The 21,227-nt window shown below is 39.8% G+C and overlaps 2 protein-coding genes across 2 annotated transcripts; one reads left to right on the plus strand and one right to left on the minus strand.

The window, feature by feature from the left end:
• Window positions 1–215: 215 nt before the first annotated feature.
• Window positions 216–3,606, minus strand: kcnk15 (potassium channel, subfamily K, member 15). Its single transcript, XM_086278437.1, has 2 exons — window positions 2,400–3,606; window positions 216–2,154 (listed from the first exon to the last, which is right to left on the minus strand). Exons 1-2 carry the CDS (start codon window positions 2,689–2,691, stop codon window positions 1,154–1,156), a joined length of 1,293 nt encoding a protein of 430 aa, XP_086134563.1. The 5' UTR covers window positions 2,692–3,606; the 3' UTR covers window positions 216–1,153.
• A 6,392-nt stretch (window positions 3,607–9,998) lies between these two features.
• ogfr (opioid growth factor receptor) lies at window positions 9,999–18,958 on the plus strand. The gene is made up of 7 exons (XM_086278007.1): window positions 9,999–10,850; window positions 11,374–11,439; window positions 11,536–11,617; window positions 11,717–11,795; window positions 14,305–14,371; window positions 15,328–15,476; window positions 15,566–18,958. The coding sequence occupies exons 1-7, from the start codon at window positions 10,725–10,727 to the stop codon at window positions 16,671–16,673; spliced, it is 1,677 nt and encodes a 558-aa protein (XP_086134133.1). The 5' UTR covers window positions 9,999–10,724; the 3' UTR covers window positions 16,674–18,958.
• Window positions 18,959–21,227: the final 2,269 nt, after the last annotated feature.

A 21,227-nucleotide genomic window follows, 5' to 3' on the forward strand; every position in this document is an offset into this window, starting at 1 on the left:
TATATCAGAGTGCAGCAGTGCATCCCACTTCACACCTGCAATGCTCGATGAGTAAAAAGCCACATTTGTCATGTGCTTGGTCAAAGTTCCTTAAGGCATTTATATGTGTATATATATATATATATATATATATATATATATATATATATATATATATATATATATATATATATATATATATTATAACCTGGATGTCCCAGGGTCAAAATGGGAGATGCCCCCAAGGGTGGTGGAGAATGACCAAGCTAAGATCCTGTGGGACTTCCAGATACAGACGGACAAAATGGTGGTGGCTAACCAACCGGACATAGTGGTGGTAGACAAACATGAGAAGACGGCCGTAGTGATCGATGTAGCGGTTCCGAATGACAGCAAGTCAGGAAGAAGGAACACGAGAAGCTCGAGAAATACCAAGGGCTCAGAGAAGAGCTCGAGAAGATGTGGAGGGTGAAGGTGACGGTGGTCCCAGTGGTAATCGGAGCACTAGGTGCGGTGACTCCCAAGCTAGGCGAGTGGCTCCAGCAGATCCCGGGAATAACATCGGAGATCTCTGTCCAGAAGAGCGCAGTCCTGGGAACAGCTAAGATACTGCGCAGGACCCTCAAGCTCCCAGGCCTCTGGTAGAGGACCCGAGCTTGAAGGATTGACCGCCCACAGGGGCAAGTGGGGAATTTTATTTTATTTTTTTATGACATCTTCCATCTATGGCACGAAAAATTTAATTCTCTCCAAACCAGGAGCAAATTCCACTGAGGATTGTTCACATATCTTCACCAAACAGTTATAGAGTCATAACCCTCATAGCCAAAATACTTTTGATTAAAAGTGTAGATTAAAAAGGCTGACTTTTTACATCTTTACATGGCACTCGTGCAGTCACCTTTTGTGCTATACATTCTCTTTAGCATGCACTGCACTGTGCCTAACATGCATGCAAAACAGCAGAATCACCAACAGAAAAAAAAACAGTGAAAGTAAAGAAAAAAAGAAAAAAAATCCTTCTCGCTTTAGAAATAAAATTATTTTCAATAGCCACAACAGACAACTTATTTACTAAACAGAACTATTGTCTTCATGCACAATGGAGAAGTAACACAAAATACAGTGTCTCTGAAAATACTGTTTACAGTTTGTGCAAACACAATAATGCTCCTTATACTGACTTTCTTCGTAAATGAGGGAACTCCCGGAAACTATGGCCAAGTGAGATCCTGCTTCCTGGCGAAGTTAGTCCAGTGTTGTCCCTGGAACTTGGTGAACAGCCCTGAATCCTGTAGGAAACTGAGTTGTAATAAACAGAATTAACGTGGCAGCCACGATGTTCACTGTGGGACATAAGAGGGCTATCGCAAATCTCTAAACGGTAGCACATGCAGGAACAGAGGGAGCTAAGGCTCGACTCCTGTCTGCTTCTGCCTGCCTTTATCTGGAAATGCAACCTGTGCCTGCAGGGGCTTTTTCGTCTTTCCTGATCCACCGGAGAAGAGATGAGGTTGGTGCGACTGGTTCCTTCCTCCATCGGGAGGAAAAGTGTGCTATGGCTGTGCACCATGTTGCTCCTGTTCCTCTCACTGTGGCTATCTCTGCTTTGTTCCCCTAAAACACCAAGGCCCAGGGTCCCATCCAAAAAGCCTCTGTCTCTCTTCATTGAAGCCCTTTCTTGTGCATCCCGTCGCTCATCCTCAGTGTTCATGGTGAGAAAACGGAGCACCACTAAATTAAGAAATGCCCCGATAACAGTTAATCCCACCAGAATGTACATAAAGCTGAAAGCGACATAGGGCGTTTTCTCCTGGAGGTCCTCTTTTTTCTGCAAAGCCACAAAGTCCCCAAAGCCAATTGTGGTGAGTGTGATGAAGCAGTAGTAGTAAGCATGGAAGAAGCTCCATCCCTCAAAGTGGGAAAAGGCTGCGGCGCCCACACACAGTGTTCCGATGCAGGACAAAAAGCCCACCAGGACCATGTTCTCCATGGACACCTCAGTGCGTCGAAAGCCCAGGCATTGTTTCAGCTTATGTAAGAGATAGCGGACAAATGTGTTCATCCTCTCTCCCAGGCTCTGGAACATAACCAAAGTGAGAGGAATGCCGAGTACAGCATAGAACATGCAGAAGATCTTTCCAGCATCTGTTCCAGGGGCTGCATGTCCATAACCTTAATGCAAAGAGATGGAAAATGTAATGACACTGTGACGCATCATGAAGCAACGCTTAGTTGGTAAAACATGGAGCAACTGTCTATTTTTAATCAACACGTCATTAAAACCAAGCCTCAAATATTGCATTCTTGCAGAAAAAATAATGTTGTGCTGTGAATTACGAAGCAAGCAAAGTGACACATCACCCGTCATTTCCAAAAACATAAAATAAAAAAGCAGAAGAAGCCTTACATTGACTTACCAATGGTAGTGATTACTGTTATGGCAAAGTAAAAAGAGCCAGCAAATTTCCACTGTCTCCCGGCGCGATGGGGCTCAGCTTGCAGCACTACTCTCTCGATTTCGCGGTAGTCGTCCTCGGAGAAGCGGTACTTCTTCTTCATTTCGTTGCGCTTCTGCTCCAAGATGCGCCGACGGGAGCTCTCCGACTCAGACTCCAGCGCGTCAAACACCGCGGCGCCCACCAGCAAGTAGGAGAACATGCAGAGGATGAGCGACAAGGTCCGGACGTTTTGCTTCTTCATTCTCGGCATCGGCACGAAAGTCGGAAGCACGAGCACGGTGTTACAGGTGGTACTGTTCTTCAGCTTAGACTCCACATTGGTTTTGCAGCCTGTTGCGTGAAATGTAATTTCACGAGGGGCGGGTGGGAAAATAACGCCTTTAACTCTTGACTGTGTTATGGTTCAGACGTCTTCTTTGTTTTTAAAACGCGCATATTTTCCTGTGCGTACCGAGAGCTATCGGCTCTCTGCGCCGTTATCTGTTTTAGTGGCCTCAGCTTGCCTTTTCGCATGCGCAAAACAATCACCAATAAAGAAGAAGAAGAAGAAGAAGGAAAAATGTTTGTGTATATCTATATAACATAGATATATAAGACATAGCACAAAATAATAGTAATATTTTTCGCGGATGTTCAGTTATGTTATGTGCAGCAATTTCTATGCCTATTTAATATGAAGAGGTTTGCTCAGCACCATGGACAGCAACCAGTGGGATTTCACATTTGACCTGGCACTGTGACTGCACATACTAAGTGGAGGCTCAAGAGGCTGTGAAGCAGGGAAAAGGTTCAGGTGCGTTAAATATGACTGAAAATCTTTGCAGACACCAAATCTGGGGAACAACATAACCATTAAAAAAGTTTAAAATAAAAAATAAAAAATAAAAAAGCTCAAAGTTCTAACATCTGGTCGTGAAGTAAGTAATCCCCAGGTTAAACGAAAGTTAATTAAAATCCATTCAACTGTACTAACATTAAAATGAAAGCCTAATTTAAGCCTTAAATAATAAAAAATAAACATATAAAGGTCCTCATGAGCTAAAGACATGGAAACAAATAAAATATCAGGTAAGACAGTGTTTAGAAATCTGGCGTATTGGATTTGTTCTATAAAATAGATCAGTAATAAAACAGCGAGAAAAATGAAGTAATAAAGATATCAACAACAAAAAAATTAAGGAATCAAGTTAACAGTAAAAATTAAATAAGACTGAAGGAATAAAGTAAATATATACATATATATAGTTTATCCCAAATTACAATGTGGTCAAAAATACAAACGGAAGTTAATACAATCTCAATTCCTTTTTTAAATCAGTTTCCTTAGAGCGTTACTTATGTGAGAGAGCTCTTGCGTTCATGTGCAGTGGCTAAAGAGAAAAAAAAAGCACTGCTATTGTAGACGCTTCTAGAAATTTTTCTGTAGGTGATGCTGGTTGCTATGGTTACTTGTACCAGTGGCACAGACTTGGACTATCAGTGAGGTTGACACTAATAAGTTAACAGTAATGAAGCCGGTTTCGTTAATAACGTTGTCACAGCATCACAACATAAATTATCCTTATTTAGACCTTTTTTTAAGTTAAGCAAGAAGAATCCTCTGTATGTCAGTACAGGGCAGCAGCAGGTGGATTATTGTGTGTGCTTTTGTTCCTGTCAAACAGAGCAACCTGCTCTCCGTGGTCCTGTTTTTGTGGCAAAATCAGCGCACTTACATCCCTGTTTTGATTCAAACCAGCACTCCATAAATCAATTACATCTCAGCTGATAAGAGAGGAACACAAAGCCCCAACAGCCACCCATCAATCCAGACAGCTTGTATTCACATCGTTTTCAAAGCCCAAGGACCTGGAACAAAGCGAGAAGGCCCATCAATCCCCACAGAGTTGAAGGATAAGTGTTTAGACTTAAACAGAAGCTTCATTAATCGAGTTATACCTGTTGTCTGTTTTCTCTAAGGTGTATTTTATTATAACCCCGCAGACCTACAAATTAATATGTCAGGAAAATATTAAGTAGACTATGGTGAGGTCATATTTATACACATTCAGCAGGATGCATTAAAGGCAGTGTTTTCCTTTGTTCCCTAAACAGTACTTGTGTTTTGCTTTTTTCAATCTAATATTTATGATACTACAGTATGACACATCACAATGAAAACTTGAAATCAAGTAGTACATGTTCAAGGGCTGGATTATACTGTGTTTGCGTCCATATTCATTACATTAATATTAACTTTCTGACAGCTGCCACATGACAGCTGGTAAGTTTATAAGGCTAAATTATTTGTGGAGAAAAATGTGAACATAAACAGCTATGCTATGCAGAGCTGTGCACTGTCCACGCACAGCATTTGCTATTTTTGTTTTGTTTTTGTTTTTGTTTTTATCTCACAAAGTCAGTTACACCCACAGTGCATGTGGTAGTTGGTAAGTGTATGCAGATTTTGCAAAACCTTGTTAAAGCTGCACATGGCATGCAGTGAAAAGAGAACCTCATGCCTGAAGGCCCATTTTTTTCCACTAAATAAAACCCATCTGTCAGCTCTACAACAACAAAAATGCAAATCTGTCAAAATCCTGGAGGAGAGATTGTAAAAATTAATCTCCTCTACAAAAAAAGAAAAAGAAAAAAAACCTTTCAGGGTCTTTTTGTTTAACAGGCTGCAAGGACAGAAGAAAGAAAATTATCTAGGGACAATACGTGTGATGCAAGAAGCAGCTAGACACAAAGACACGGACAGCTGTGGGTTTTTGAATCGAGATAATGAATTTCTTGTTTCTATAGCGTGGCGATTTAGGACAGCAAATAAGAAATTGTAGCAAAAAATCTAAATCAGATTGCTTGACAGCCTGGACATGTCATACTCTAATTTCTTTATGTCTTATTAAATATTTAAATTATGACCCTTAAAAAAAAAAGAGATGCTGACATAACCTTCTTATATAAATTCTATATGTGAGAGCTGTGTCACAATGAATTGATTGAGCAGAAGTCACATCGGTTAAATCAGTGTCAGCACAGTATAACATACTGTCTTTATCAATAAAGAAAATACACTGCAAGAATAAAACAGTGTGTTGATCTATATGTATATATAAAAAAAAAACCACCCAGCACGCCCCTGCGGGCGGTTTATCCTTCAAGCTCGGGTCCTCTACCAGAGGCCTGGGAGCTTGAGGGTCCTGCGCAGTATCTTAGCTGTTCCCAGGACTGCGCTCTTCTGGACAGAGATCTCCGATGTTGTTCCCGGGATCTGCTGGAGCCACTCGCCTAGCTTGGGAGTCACCGCACCTAGTGCTCCGATTACCACGGGGACCACCGTTACCTTCACCCTCCACATCCTCTCGAGCTCTTCTCTGAGCCCTTGGTATTTCTCCAGCTTCTCGTGTTCCTTCTTCCTGATATTGCTGTCATTCGGAACCGCTACATCGATCACTACGGCCGTCTTCTTCTGTTTGTCTACCACCACTATGTCCGGTTGGTTAGCCACCACCATTTTGTCCGTCTGTATCTGGAAGTCCCACAGGATCTTAGCTCGGTCATTCTCCACCACCCTTGGGGGCATCTCCCATTTTGACCTCGGGACTTCCAGGTTATACTCCGCACAGATGTTCCTGTACACTATGCCGGCCACTTGGTTATGTATGCCTTGCCTGCTAGCATCTTGCACCCTGCTGTTATGTGCTGGATTGTCTCTGGGGCATCTTTACACAGCCTGCACCTATATATATATCTATATATATATATATATATAGATATATATATATATAGATATAGATATAGATATAGATATATATATATAGTAGTGTAAGTCTATATTAAAGTTTTTATTGCAACAGCAGGGCCAAAATAGACACACATAGCCCAGGTATGGAAATAATCTGCAGAGTGATCTGAAATTAAATTCTTCAACACTTGCTGAAAACTTGACTGAAAGAATTTTATCACAGGATAACAATCAAAATATAAGCTTTTATTCAGGGTACTCTGCACACATATTTACAAAATGTTACGGGAGCTGCTTTCTTCCTGGAGGTAAGCTGAATCTCCTAAAAATACTTGCACTCCACAAAGTGACACAAGACCAGCATTAAAAATATTTGACCTTTATCTCAAGAGAGGAACACAGCCGGTAAGAAGGCAATAGTACGGATTATCCCCCTGGATATGTCTCTAATTTACAGTTATAACAACTGCTGGGGTGTAGCAGACACACAGGCCTGTCATCTTTGTGCTGTACACAAGGGAGACCCAGGGTTAAATGCATAACACAGACTATTTGATCATACCTGATTTCATCAGTTCTCTTACTTAATTAATTCCAAAGGGAAATTGCACATGAAGTCACAGTCTATGCAGCTCTCCAAGAATAGTTTTGAATGTTCATCCTTCAGTCTGTGACTTCTGTCTGATATGAGAATTGATCTTTTTTGGCAGCTCTCTTTTTTCCTGTTCTTACTCTTCGCTTAAAATGAATAACTTTTCTTTCCTCCGTGTGCTTTATCAGCAATTAAACCATTTTTGTGAATTCTGTACCGCAGGTGTAAATGCATACTATTGATTCCCATTTTCCCAGTTCCCTGAAATAAAAGCACCCAGATATGATGAGACTGAAAAAAAAATATGACTCATGGTAATACCTCTGCAAGGCTTTCCCTGTTAAACAGCTGAGGGAGATATGGATTCTCTTTTTCCACAGAGTCAGGCACCAAGAACTAAAGATGTTCAATAAAGGTTGAGCTAAATCTTCATTTCCTTTGTGAAAACCTAAAAGGCATCAAACATTTGTATTACTCTTGATGGACACTTTATAAAGTGTGCCCTTTGACACTTGAAGCACAGAGTTCTTAAATGGCCAGCGAAAGCATATTTTGATTTATTCTGATAATATGCAGTCGATACATTTTAACACACAAAGTCTGCACATCATTTGGTGACCACATTTAATGTCAGAATTATTATAACAGCAAGGTCATTATTAAAGTTAATGCACTCAAACTTAATCTTTCAGTGCTCCATTAACATGTGTAGAATACAGTGCATAAATGAGTATGTAAATGCTAAATATAATTATATTTAGATGCCATAAATAAATTAAATACTACATTTTAAAATGCTGGGACTGGGTTTTTATCAGAGATACAGGGTTTGTGCATAAAGGCACACATTTTTCAACATTTACATTATTTGTATGAGGAAGGAAAGGAAACAGAAACAGCTGTGTATTAATGATATCAACTTGTCCATAAGGCACATTATCTTCTCCTCATTGTAAGACTTATAATGCCTGGCTAACCATAGTAAAGTCAACAACTGGCAATTAAAATAAATACATACACCATGATTGTGCCCATTTGAAACTTTAATTGCTGTAAACCATCCACACAAACGTCATAGAGCCACTAGGTCCTTATTAGTAGGTTTTCAGATGGGTTTTCAGAAGTGACTGTGTGCATTTGTCCTATGCTTTAAGATGTAAGATCATTAAATAGCCACTGGTGAACAAACTATGAGCCATGCAGGGATCAAGAGAAACACATAAATGTCAGTGGTCTGGCAGCCGGGCCATGAGCTGTGTGCCTGCTTATGTTGGACATGTTGGATTACCTTGGGAGAGTTTAAGTCTGTCTTAAAGGAACGCGAGAACAGCTCTTTTACTCAGTGTGATTGTTTTTAATGTACTCTTAATTTGATCTGTAATTGTATATTTTACACATGTTTGTATGGGATATTGTATTTGTTTTAAATGTTATATACCTATGTGGTATGTGACTTTTGTTGCTATGATGCCAGGTCTCTCTTGGAAATGAGATTTTTAATCTCAATGAGATTTTTTACCTGAATAAATAAAGGATTAATAAAAAAAAAGGGGAGCAAATTAGCTAAAAGAAGTTTCTATGCAAACTTTGCTCCACTCTACTTTCCACCAGGTTTCATGAATTTCAGCTTCATTTTGCATAATCTTGCTGAAAAACAGACATGTCAGGACTAATTATGTACCTCCAGCTGCTAAGCACCTGAATTACTACCTAAAGTTACCAAACAGGAGTATTGCAACACAAAAAAAGAAGAACTTGCAGATCGATCACAAATGGAAATATGACCATATATACTACTGGTAAAAGTGCTGTTGCCCAAGAAAATCTGTGTACTTACTGTGAAAAGAAAGTCTTGCATGCATGCCTTTATGTTTCTGGATGGCAGTGCAACAGATTTATTGAATTTGTGTTTTTTGTGGGGGTTTTTTTTAATCATTTCTAGTTAAGTAAATTAGTTTAAAATTGGCTTAAACATATGGTGCTTTTTGCAGAAGTAGCCACAAATGTTCAGCCGGTCCAGGTGTTTTCTTGTTCTGTTGCAGATGATCCTTAATTCCAACCACCAGCCTGTTGCCGGAAGCTCATAGTCAGAAGGGGTGGCAAGGGTTAGGCATTATATTACTATCAAATCTCTGACAAACACAGCTAGATGGGCTTACATGCTTTTTCTAATCTCTGTGTAGAGCTTCTCATCTGTACTGAACTTGCTGGGGGGGAAAAGGCGACAGAGAATCTGTTTTATGAGGCAGAGGTACTAAATAGCAACAGCAAATACTGGATGCCTGCAGAGCCCTCTGGTTTCCACAGTAACTGAGACCAAAAATAGTAACCCACACCAGCGGCTATTCAACACTGAATCCCCTGTGATAACACATGATTCTATTTATACCTTCTAATGCTGAAATACTGGCGTCTCGTATAAATAACTCTGTCCAATTACTGTCAAAAAATGATATAATGGTCCAATTATATGTTATCACCTCTTAATCCTTGTTTATGCTGCAGGTTCTTATTGTATGAAACCTAAATGCAAGTTATTAGACCGTTATGCTGAAGATATTGCACGAAAGAAAATACACAATCACATAACTTGTCAGTGTGCATTTTCTGGCATCAATTAAATAACTAGTTAGTAGACAAAAAATGTCATGATCTAATTGATAATGTCATTTTTTTAAGCTGAAATAATAAAACAAAGTTGCACTGTTTAATAACTAGTAAAAGATTAACTTGGGATTTTAGGCTGTTGGTCAGACAAATAGTAATAGTAGTAAGTGATATCATCTCACCATAAGAAGGTTCCCAGTTTTCAAACTTCCTGGTTTGCTGAGGGATTTTTGAGTGGGTTCTCATGCCTGCAAGGGTTTCCTCCTACGGTCCAAAGACATGCTTGTTGTTATGTTAATTGGTGGTTCTAAATTGGCTGGACTGTTGTGTGAGTGTGTGTGTGTGTGGTTGTCTGGCTTGTTGTGTGATATACTGCCCCCCTGCCCCAATGACAACAGGAAAAGTGTGCATCCTTATAGACAGAATAACTCCCTCCTGACCCAGAAGTAGATGGCTTTGTGAGTGAGTAGGAAATTGAAAGATTGCATTTTTTGTTGCTATTGCTCAAAAATATATATTATAATCAAGATTGCAAATAACTGCTCATTTTAAGCAAGCCTTCACATTTATAAAAGTTGCCAGATCACTATTGTTGGATTTTTGACCTTCCTTTAATATCTGAGACATTCAGCTACCAGACAGGAGGGGCATTAGATTCACATGTCATCTACAAATTAAATGAGATAAATTAGTAAGACACATTTTAGGTTTATTGGTCTGGTTAGTTTTCCTATTTTTATATCGTTTTTCTTTATGTAGAGCTGTTTCTTTTTTCTTTTTCATTAATGCGTTAATCAGTCCTCATCTCTCATTCCTGCCCTGTTGCTTCGTTATTATATAACAGTAAAGTGAAAGTTTTTTCTGCATTTAAGATATGCTATCTGACTCAGCTGGTTTGCGGGTTTTAACACCGCCAACCAGCTCAGTAAGCTGATGTCTTCGGGGTGTATCGGAAAAGCGCGTTGCTAATGAGTATATTTAAAAACACAAACGATTGCAAATAACACCAAAATGGAGTTAGATTTATATGATAACAATTACTAAGAGAGGGTTTTTAGCAATGCATAGCTTCCAGAATTAATAAATATAAAATATAGGTGGATTAAAGTGCTAGTAAACGTAGTTAAGTCACGTGGTTGATTTTTAAATGAAGCTCCTGAAAGCAGCACTAGGACTGCAGCCGCCAGCGAAGCCGCTATCTGATGATGGTAGACCTGAAAGACGGATGGTCAGGGCCGTCCTCGTCTAACCTGAACATGCAAGTGTAGCTTCATTCAGCAACGGTTGCAGCGCTAAACCAGGCTACTCGACAATTTAGCCTTAGCTAGTCGCATTTTTTTTTTTAAATTAAAGCATGGAGGACGATTGTGTTTGTGAGTACGACTCCACCTGGGACACAGAGAGTGATGGAGACGACCCGGCCGGAGAGAGCCAAACCCGTCGGTCAAATCAAGACAAAAACAAATCGAGCTGGGCTTTAGTACGTGCTTTTATTATTACTCAGCCAGAGGACAAAGGACAAAAAAACCCTACTGTACCTTAGTGTAGCTCGTTTCTTTTACATGCAATGCTACGTTTTCTGTTGCCTGTTGTGGAAAGCTAACGTTAGCTTTACGCATCACTGCTGCGACTTTGCTAACTAGCCTAGCTTGCTGCTAGTTTACTTTTTAGTTGAAAATCGTCGTCAATGTTTACTCTGGCCTGCTCACAGTTAGCAGTAGTCTGTGAGTCATAGTTAGAATGGAGGAGGAATTAATTAACATCTAGACTTAATTCATTGCAACAGTGGGAATTTTATTAACCCGACCTTATATGGCAACTCCTATGACGTTATCAGGAACAGCATAGGTCGTGACACAATTATTAATGACCCCTTGATTTGTAGTATATCAGTTCAGGTTGTTTATACTTTTAATGCAATACAATGCAAGACCTGTATTTAATTTATGTGAGACGCCTGATGCATATCAATGTTTTTTATTATGTATGCTTAATATTTGCAGTGGCACCACACGCCCAGAAACATGAGAGCAGCAAAGGACATGCAAAACTACAGGAGAGGATACCCCGTAAGTTACACCTCAGCTCATCTCTTAAACAAAAAAACAAAAAAATCGTGCTCATAGCTGAAAGATGTTAAAGTCTCCTTTATTCTGTTTGGACAGAATCTTGCAGACGAGGAGTGCTCAGAGGACAAAATGAACAATCTGCAGTTTTATCTCAATAAGTTTCCCTCTGCTCCTGATGGTAAAATACTCATATGTTTGCATATAATATAATATTTGCTGTATGCGTGAAAGTCGTGCTTGTGGTGATGATACCAATATTTTGTCTCATTTGTCGCAGATATCTACATTGAATCCTTTCTTAAAGAATGGAAAAACGACTACAAACGGCTGGAGAGAGTTCACTCGTACATCCAGTGGTATGTACTGTTTGACACTTTGAACTTTGTACTTTAGCCATATCCAGCCTAACGGCAACAGAACTGACCACAGCTTACTTTTGCCATCTTGATGAACTTGTAGTCTGAAGCCTGTTACGCATGCACACAAACACATTCACTCGTTTCTCATTTTGTACTTCCTTCATTCCTTGCTTCCCCTCCTCGCAAACAGGAAGAGACATTATTAATTCTCAGTAGGGTTGATTAAATAGGACATGAGCCACACTTGCATTATTTTCTGTTATTGCCCAACTTCTGCTTTATTTTATGATGTCAGATGTAACTGTCTTTTTTTTTTTTTTTTTTTTTTTTTTTTAATTTTCACTAAAGCTGGTTACACAGTCTACTGTATTTAAGTAACTAACACTACTCATGAATACTGATTGGACTAGTTGTTTTTTAGCATCCTTCCATCTGTGCTGTGCAAAAGTCCTAAGCCACCTGTCATTTCTTTATATTTTGCTTTTAAGGAGACATAGTTAGAGCAGGACATCTATTAATGAGAAGGCTGGTAGTTTGATCCCTGGGTGCTCCAGTCTGCATGGCGAATATCCTTGGCTGGATACTAATCTCCTAGCATCTATCAGAGTTTGAATGTTAGATAAAAAGTACTTAAGCATAGAAAAAGTGTTTGTGCAAAGGAGACATTTTGTATAAAGCACTCTGAGTGCTCCGGTAGAGTAGAAATAATATAAGAATCAGTCTATTTGTTAAGCCTAAAAAAGCATCTACTTCAAGGGGTGATCTACTGCTGTCTACACATAGCAGACAACTCAGCAAAGAACCAATTTTGAATTGTATCTGTAAGCACTTTAGTCCTCACAGCCTGTCACAAAAACAGATTTTTTTCCTATTTCTTTTGTTGAATCTAGTGGAAAAGCCAAAAATAACAATTCGAAAGGCATAAAACTGTATTTTTGCAACGAACAAAGAGAGCTATTAGCCAGAAGCCTGGCATATCTTCTGTGTGTGTGTGTGTGTGTGTGTGTGTGTGTGTGTGTGTGTGTGTGTGTGTGTATTTTTAAAAACAAATTGGAAGAAACTAGATAAGTGAAGGATACAGTAGGAGGTGAAGTATATCATAAAAGTATGCCTTTACAAAATATGAAACAAATCTAGCAAAGACCTGGCACAGGAGATGCATCTGGTGCTTTGGTTGGTCAGTCTATTGTTCACTGAAACCTTATCAGAAATGGCCTCAGTGAAAGGGAATTGGGGAGAAAAGGCTGAGGTATGCCAAATTACACAAGAACTGCACTGAAAATCAATGGCAATGGGTCTTAAGGTTCAAATATGTCAATATCTATGGAGGAGTTAAGGAGACAGACTCGATGGTGAGTGTCTACAAAATACAGTGGAGGCTGTGTCATGGTTTGGGGCTGTCTTTTAGTCAGTGCTGTTAGCGATGATTTTAAAATTGATAGGTGGATGATTGCAGAAAAGTACCCTCAGATTTTGATCCACCATAAACTACCATCTGGAAAGAGTCTTATAAGCAACGCTTTCATTTGGCACCATGATCCCAAACTCAGTGCAAATGCACTAAAGGCGTACCTGGATAGGAATTGTAGTGGAGAACTATCAGTCATGTTTTGGCCTTCCCACAGGCTGGACATCATTGAAGCAGTGCAAGATCATCTTTACAGAAAACTGAACAGGCAAGAAAGAAGCCTGGAAAACAATTCCTGAAGACTACTTAAATAAATTACAAGAAAGTTTGTTTATATACCAGATGCTGACTGTCAAAAAACTCAGTTTTTGCTTTTTATATACTGATTTTCCATGCATGTTTGCACATTTCAGTAAATCGCTAACACCTATTTTCCTAGCAAAATATAAAGAAATAAGGGCTGACTCGAGACTTTTGCAAAGTACTGTATATTCCAGCTGCGTGCCTAGGACACACCTGTACAACCTCAGTTATAGCTACATCGATACGCCTCTGTTCTCCTGACACGTTTTAGGATTTGAGATATTTTTGAGCATGGAGTACTGAGATCGATTTCCAGATCACAGGCAGGAGGATTGAGGAGACGGAGAAATGAGAGAAGCCTACGCTCTACATGTGCACAAGATGTCAAGTAGCAAATGCTTTTCCACATCCATAGTACATACCAGAAATAGATGGAGTGTTCACAGTGGGAAAAGAATTGTTACATATACCCTTTCCTTTCGTGGCACGTTAATAGTTTTTACATTTGTTACTGTAAACTGCCAAAAAATAAACGTTAATACACTGAAGGATGTCACGTTTGTTTACACAGTGGTGTTTTGTTTAAAAATGTTTTTAAGAACGAGGCAATTTATGAAATTATAGGATATACATGTTCTTTTAAAGTATTGGATGAAGGCACTAGAATATATTATATTTGGGTCATAAACTGTTCGCAGGGACATCTGGCGTCAGCACCACTGAATTAAAGTGTCGTGTCATTAGAAGTTAATTGGTCTTCTGTTGTTTCTCTCTTGAACTGTCTGCTGTTGCAAGGCTGTTTCCACTGCGAGAACCAGGGGTTAATTACATGGCTTCAGAACTTACCAAGAAGGAAATTGAGGTAAGTGTAAAATGGAAAGCGCTCTCACCAAACAGTAGCAGAGTTGGTCAACAGTGACTTTCTATCACAACACAAAGCAACTGAAAAAGAATTAAGGTTAATGCCATAAAGTTGTCAGAGTCCAAAGTCGGAATGAAATGAAGTCTATTGAATCTGGACTGGAACTGCCAGGTTAAATCAACCAAAAGACTGCTATAGTTTTCCTAAAATTACTGTCTTGGTCAGGTACTCTGACTTCCTCACACAGTCCAAAGACATGCAGTTAGGTGGGTTACGTTAACTGGCGATCCTAAACTGACCGTCGGTGTAACTGTGAGCATAATTAGTTGTCTCTCTGTTAGCCCTGCGACAGACTGGCGACCTGTCCAGAGTGTACCCCGCCTCTCGTTCCAGCCCCCCAACCCACTTTGTTTGACCATTAACTGTGAAACAAAGTCAGTTTGTTGGACAGGTTAAATTTCTTATGTTTTCCATAATAAGTTCATCACATAGTAATGTTGGCTGTTTGTTTGGTAACTATTCCTAAAAAAATGTAGCATGAGAACTGTCAGTGTCTACAATATGGCTGCAGGTTGATGCATTGGTTTTATCACTTGGCTACAGGTCTGTTGGTGTCTCCACAGCCAAATTTATTTAATTCTTTTACATTGTAAGGAAACAAAAGAGCAAATGCAGTGGCTATATGCATGTCACTAGGCAAGTTCTACGATTCTTTCAACAGCATGTTGAAAAAGGAAACAAAATATGTGATGTAACCTCTTTGCAGCATTGTGGCTTTCCTGCCTCTAGGAGCGCCCAATAAAAGGTTACCGTAGAGGTCAAAAGGTCAAATAAGATGCATCACTGAAAATTTGACAATTTCATTTCATATTTGATACAGTTCTAGCCAGTAAATCTATTTTCCTTTTTCTTTTTTCTTTTTTTTTCTTTTTAAATGTGCTGTAAATTCTCACCAGGCCTTCAAGAAGAATGAAGATGCCAAAAGGCGACTAGTCGAGTCCTATGAACTCATGTTGGGTTTTTATGGAATCCGTTTGGTTAACAAAGAGACGGGTGAAGTGAAACGTGCAGAAAATTGGAAGGAGCGCTTTGGAAATCTGGAGCGGTAAGTATTATTATTCTCATGTCAGTAATTTCCCGCATATGTAGTAGTTGTTTTTGTGATTACAGCTTCAACTGCCTTGTCCTTTGCAGGAATATGCACAACAACCTGCGGATAACTCGCATATTGAAAAGCCTCGGGGAGTTGGGCTTTGAGCACTATCAGGCTCCTCTGGTGCGCTTCTTCCTGGAGGAGACTCTGGTCAAAAAGACTCTGAGCAGTGTTAAACGGAGCGTGCTCGACTACTTTCTGTTTGCTGTGCTGGACAAGCATAAACGTCAGGAGCTTGTGCGCTTTGCTTACCTTCACTTTGAGCCAAAGGATAAGTTTGTGTGGTGTCCCAGAAAGGTTCAGAAGCTATTCAGAAAGGCAGAGAAGAGACCTGACACTATAGGGAATGGTGATGGAAAGGAGGAAGTCTTTTCACGTGTTAAAGGCAAAGATGGAGAAGCAGCCCTGCAACAGAAGGAAGATGGACTGGATAGTGTTGCAAAGGCTCAGAAAGGAACTGTTAAAACTGCAGTTAAGGACAAAAGCAAACCATCCGAGGCATCCCCTGAGCCTAAACCAGAGTCTGAAGTAATCGAAAATGGAAGTGTGGAGACTGAGTGTAATAATGAAATTTTGGGTAATGGAAATGACTCTTCAGATGACGTTAATGAAATGGAACATTCGCCCAGTAACGACACTGTGACAGGGAAAAGCGAGTCCTGTGCAGACAGTGAGCTGAAATCTACAAGTAACTCAAATGACCAGGATGGAGACATCAATATGCAAACGGAAGAGGATGTAGAACCCGAAAAACCACCGAAGAAGAAAAGAGAAGATAACAAGGTGCTGCCAAGCAATGGCCTGGCTGGGGGCTTAGCCGGTGGGCAGATAGAGGAAAAAGCTGTTCCTAGTAAAGCCACTGGTCAAACGAGCCCGTCAGTGCAAACTCCTCATAAGACTTCAAAACACCCGCCCTCTCTGTCTTCAGAAAGGGAGGAAAAAATCCCTAGGACTGATTTTAATCAAGTGTCACATAAAAAAGAAGCAGACGAAACGTTGCAGGACAGTATGTCTGCAACAAACGGGTCACTGATGAAAACCGACAACGGTGTGGATGAACAGACAAATGGGAAGGAACCCGAGGATATTGACATGGAATCGAACCCCACGAGCTCAGACCAGAATGTGGGGAACTCATTAATGAACTGATTCATATTAAATTAAATGGAAAAAATGTAATATAGGGACAAAGTATGGCTTAAAATCTTTCTAGGCCTTATTTCTACTATATTTAATGTTAAGATGTTAACTTTGAAGGACTATACAGCTATCAGCCACAACATTAAAACCACTTTGAGGTTGAAGTAAATAGCACTGATCTTACAGTTTCTGCGGCGAAACATTACGTCCTGGCTTTTATATATTTTGATACATATCACCTACCTAAACATTGTTATAGAACACGTACATGCCTAGTTGATGTACTTCCTCACCCAGCAGGATACGTGACCCAACACACCACAAAAACTGCTCAGGAAAAATGACAAATCACCCATAGTGTTGACCCAATCAACACCAATGTCCCCAGAACCCAATCCAACATGCCAGACGGAGCCCAGACTATGAAGGACCCAAACTTCTTTATGTCAGACACCACCAGACTGTGTCCATGCTTTGGATGAGGTTGGTCAGAGCTGTTTGGTGGAATGAGGAGGACCTGCACAGTGTTATGTAGTTAGTTGTAATGTTGTGGCTGATGGGTATATGAATTGATTAATTTGTTAAATGTGGGACCGGATTCGACTCTTATTTCTACATGGCCATCAGACAATATTAAAGGATAAACACGACGTATTGTATATTTTTGACTTTTAAACCAATCCCAAAAAAAAGGACCAAAGCGTCACCAAAGTGTGTGATTAGTTAAGCCTCAGTCACACAGGCCTAGAGACCGATTGGCAACCAGTGGTTTCTATAGGAAAATTAGTATTGCTTGACCAGTTGCAAGCAGTTGCTGTGAAATTGTTAATGAAAGGCCCACTTTCATGAACAAGGGGGACCTCGAGACCCCCTCTGGTAACCAACGGGTAAATGTGCAACAAGTTGATGGGTGGTTGCAGGAGGTTGCTTGCTGTTGCTCAAGGAAGCTGGTGGCAGAGAGATGTACAGTGCTGCACCAAAGGTTTGTGTGCGGGTGCTTTGGTCACTAGCAGGTTGCTGCAGTCGCTAGTAGTTTGCATGGATGACGCTGGCTTGCAACGCAAAATATAGAACATTCGCCTTTAAAGTAACAGTTGTGCCTTTTGATGCTCAAACCAACAAGATGCAACTTTTACTTTGATACAAACCTTCTCAGTTTCTGGTGTGCTAGCACCCAAAGCAATCACAAGGAGTTCTTTGATGCCACCACGCTCTTTACAACCAATTTCACACAGCAACAGTCAGCAGCTGTTCACCAACCAGTCAGGTAATATATATTTTTCCCTAGAGATCAGGCTGGTCGCCAACTGGTCTCTAGGCCTGTGTGACTGAGGTCTTAGACTCTGAGTAATTTATATACTCTGAGTATACTGTATGTTATGTACAGTAGCAGGAGAGTGTCTGGGAGATTGAAATGGTGGGTCACTGATGCATTTTCAGTAGTTTTAGAATGACAGTGGAGCTCTCTGGCACCTAGAGCCTGACTGCAATATGCAAGTTGGATAAATCTACTGCTATTTTTGGTCTTCTGCTTTTTGTCAACAGTAAAAATATAGAATATGGCCTGTCTTATCCTTTAAAGTCGTTATGACTAAGACTGTCAGCAGCAGATACTTAATAATTTTGCAGAATTCATAAAGTACTATTATTACTGAATATCAATGAAATGAAGTTTTCAGCGTTTTTAACACCTTAATACTTTGAATTTTGAACATTTTTTTTGCACTGAGAAATAATGAATTTGAAGAGCTTTTTTCCCCTCTTTGAGGTGTGTGTGTGTGTGTGTGTGTGCGCGTGCGTGCGTGCGTGTGCGTGCGTGCGTGCGAGAGAGAGATTCTTGTGTTTCTGCTGGATCCTGCTGTTAAAATGGAATTAATACTCGGTATCATTTAAGTTATATTTCAGTAGTGTTGCACAGTCTGTATGTCTCCATGCGGATTTGGGAGGTAGACTTTTGAACAACTGAAATCCTTGCCAAAAATGTGATAAGACTGGTTGATTGTACAATGTGTAATTCTTTGTGGCAGAATTGATAAAGCTTTGGATATAATTTAAAGTCTGCTGTATGTTAATTTGAAATGGGTACAGTCTGTGAACTTACAAGCCAGGGTGATTATATCGATGCATCTTTTTATATTTGCACTTAATTTCCACTGTTATTGTTCAAGTTACTGTATTTGCAAAATGAAATGGTTATGACTTTATATATTCCTTTTTTTCCCTCCTGACTTACCTGGCCGTTAATGAAGCAGAATAAAGCTGTACTATTTTCTGATTATTTTTTTTGAAATGCATTTCTGATGTCGGAGTCCAGATTTTGTGTTAAAATTGCATTTCTTAAGAACACACCGAGATGGCAGACAGCATTTGCGCCAATTCCCAAGACCCTTGCTTTTTCTGTGAAACTGTTATGTCGACTGAAATATGAGTTGTTTTTAGTATACAAATTTGGCTGTGTGAAAAGATGTGACTCAAAGCAGCGACAAGAAGAAAAAGGATGGATATTGATGCACAACAACTTGTTCAGGACTCAGGAGCAGTGTGGAGTCGAGGGCGTAAGGGAGAGCTAGAGGTACACACTGCTGGAGTTTCAGCATTGTTTTTATGCCCACCCTCAGTCGTTACATATACCCTTCCCCTCTTTGGAATATTAGACATACCTCAATGCAATATTTTACATTTAAATTACACAAAACTTGCAATGTGTCACTAATTTTGTGCTGCTTTAGCTCATCCAGCTGATGGTGTCGGTCCATAATTTACAACAGTCACTACTTCTCTTATGCTACAGGTCAAATCTTTTAGAGAAGGTCACACACAGCGATCGCCAAACAGTTATTCAACCAAATTGCTCTCAAGGTCACATTTTATGATAACCTGTCAAATCTTGGCTGGTTGTGAGTGTTAGCTACTATGTCACTGATGAGATATGATGATGTTCTTTATCTGAAGTGGGGCTGAAACGCCTAATGGCTTAAATGGTTAAATACCAAATATTTACTTGTTCAAGCAACTGAATTCTGAGGATTTAATGCTCTTTCTAAACTGTTGGTCGATGATCATTTGAGTGTCTTTGGGTCTTAACAACATTTACACAACCTTCATTTTAAATAGGTTGTTCATTCTTATTTTTCTGTGCATTTCCTGATGATCTATATAGCAAAGTGTCCATAGCTTGCGAGAATGTAGTTTATATCCATCGAACTGTTCTCTGCTTCAACAAGTGGTTAACGTGAATAGCTCAACCATGGATGCGCTTTGTTGTGCCCCTGTAAACTGTAATGGCTCAGTCACACTAGAGTAAAAATAGGACAACGGCCTTCTTGCAAATAGTTAAACTGGTTGTCCAGTGACTTCACCGATTTTGCATTTGGCAACTGATTTCAAGTAGTTGTGACAGCCTGCTGGCTAGCTTGCCTGCTGGGCTCCATCCATTGACTCATTTGGTTGTTAACTGGTTGTATTTGAGTACACTTCTATAGAAGAGCAAGGTTGCCTAGTGCTTACATCATTTTGCCTTAAATCGCCATCCTGCAGCCTCTATGTCATTGTGAGGTTATGGCTGAACTCTGAAAGTAGCTGATGTTAGTTTCTGTGAATGTAGACCACAATATTGCCATTTCTCCAGCTCATCACAGTTAATTGCTGTATTATCACAGGTAATAATACTTTTTTTCTTCATTTGTCTAAAGAAAAACTCCAGGGAAGCTTTGTTAAGACAAGTAACTCAAGTTGACTTCATTCAGTCGCAGACTGATAGACTGATTCCAACTTAGTGCCATTTTATCACCATGTTGCTGCATTGTTCATGCCACGGTCTTCAACCACTGTTGTCCTTCCAGCTACAGTCACACTAGACAAAACAGTGGTTGGAGACCACTGCCTGACCAAAAATATTGCACCTATGTGCAATCAGCTTGCAGTCTCCTGCCTCTGAAATGACCCTGATCACATGATCTCAGAAACCTGTGGAGGATGGATGGATGAATGCAAAAATACACTGGTGTTTGTCAATGCAGGGATCTAAAGCTCATAAGGAGAATCTTAAGGTGGACTCTGAATTAATAGAGAGGCAGTAAAAATGAATTAGCAATGATGTGACATGTGAGTACTTAGAAGATTTGGTTAGAAGCCTCGCAGGGGCATTCTGAAAAACCTGCAAATGTTTTGTTCACTTCACAACCTCCAAAGAAGTTTTCTTAATTGCACAATGACTTAAAAATAAAACCCAGAGATGAAATAAAGGGAAGTAATAAAAGTAAGAGCAAACCAGAGATTAGAATGAGAACATCCAGAGGGAAAGCAGAGTCAAAACTTATCCCCAATGTTCTTGATAGAAGATTTAGCAAAAGTAGCAAGGGCATCTAGAGTTTCTGTTACCATCAGCGCAAACGAGGATTTCTGTTTTCATTAAGATGGAGAAAATTGTTAGCCATCCAACTTTTGGTAGCACTTCATAATCATGTTAAACTATTAAGCATCATTAAGGTATTAGTAAGTATTTGTATAGTAATACTCCTCCGTAGTATGCCACTTCTACATACAGATACTATTATTATGATG

This window comes from Aulonocara sp. 'chitande type north' Nkhata Bay, linkage group LG20 (assembly GCF_057382095.1).
Source record: "Aulonocara sp. 'chitande type north' Nkhata Bay isolate Kocher_YH1m ecotype deep benthic linkage group LG20, A_spYH_male_GT1.1, whole genome shotgun sequence".
Classification (NCBI taxonomy): domain Eukaryota; kingdom Metazoa; phylum Chordata; class Actinopteri; order Cichliformes; family Cichlidae; genus Aulonocara; species Aulonocara sp. 'chitande type north' Nkhata Bay.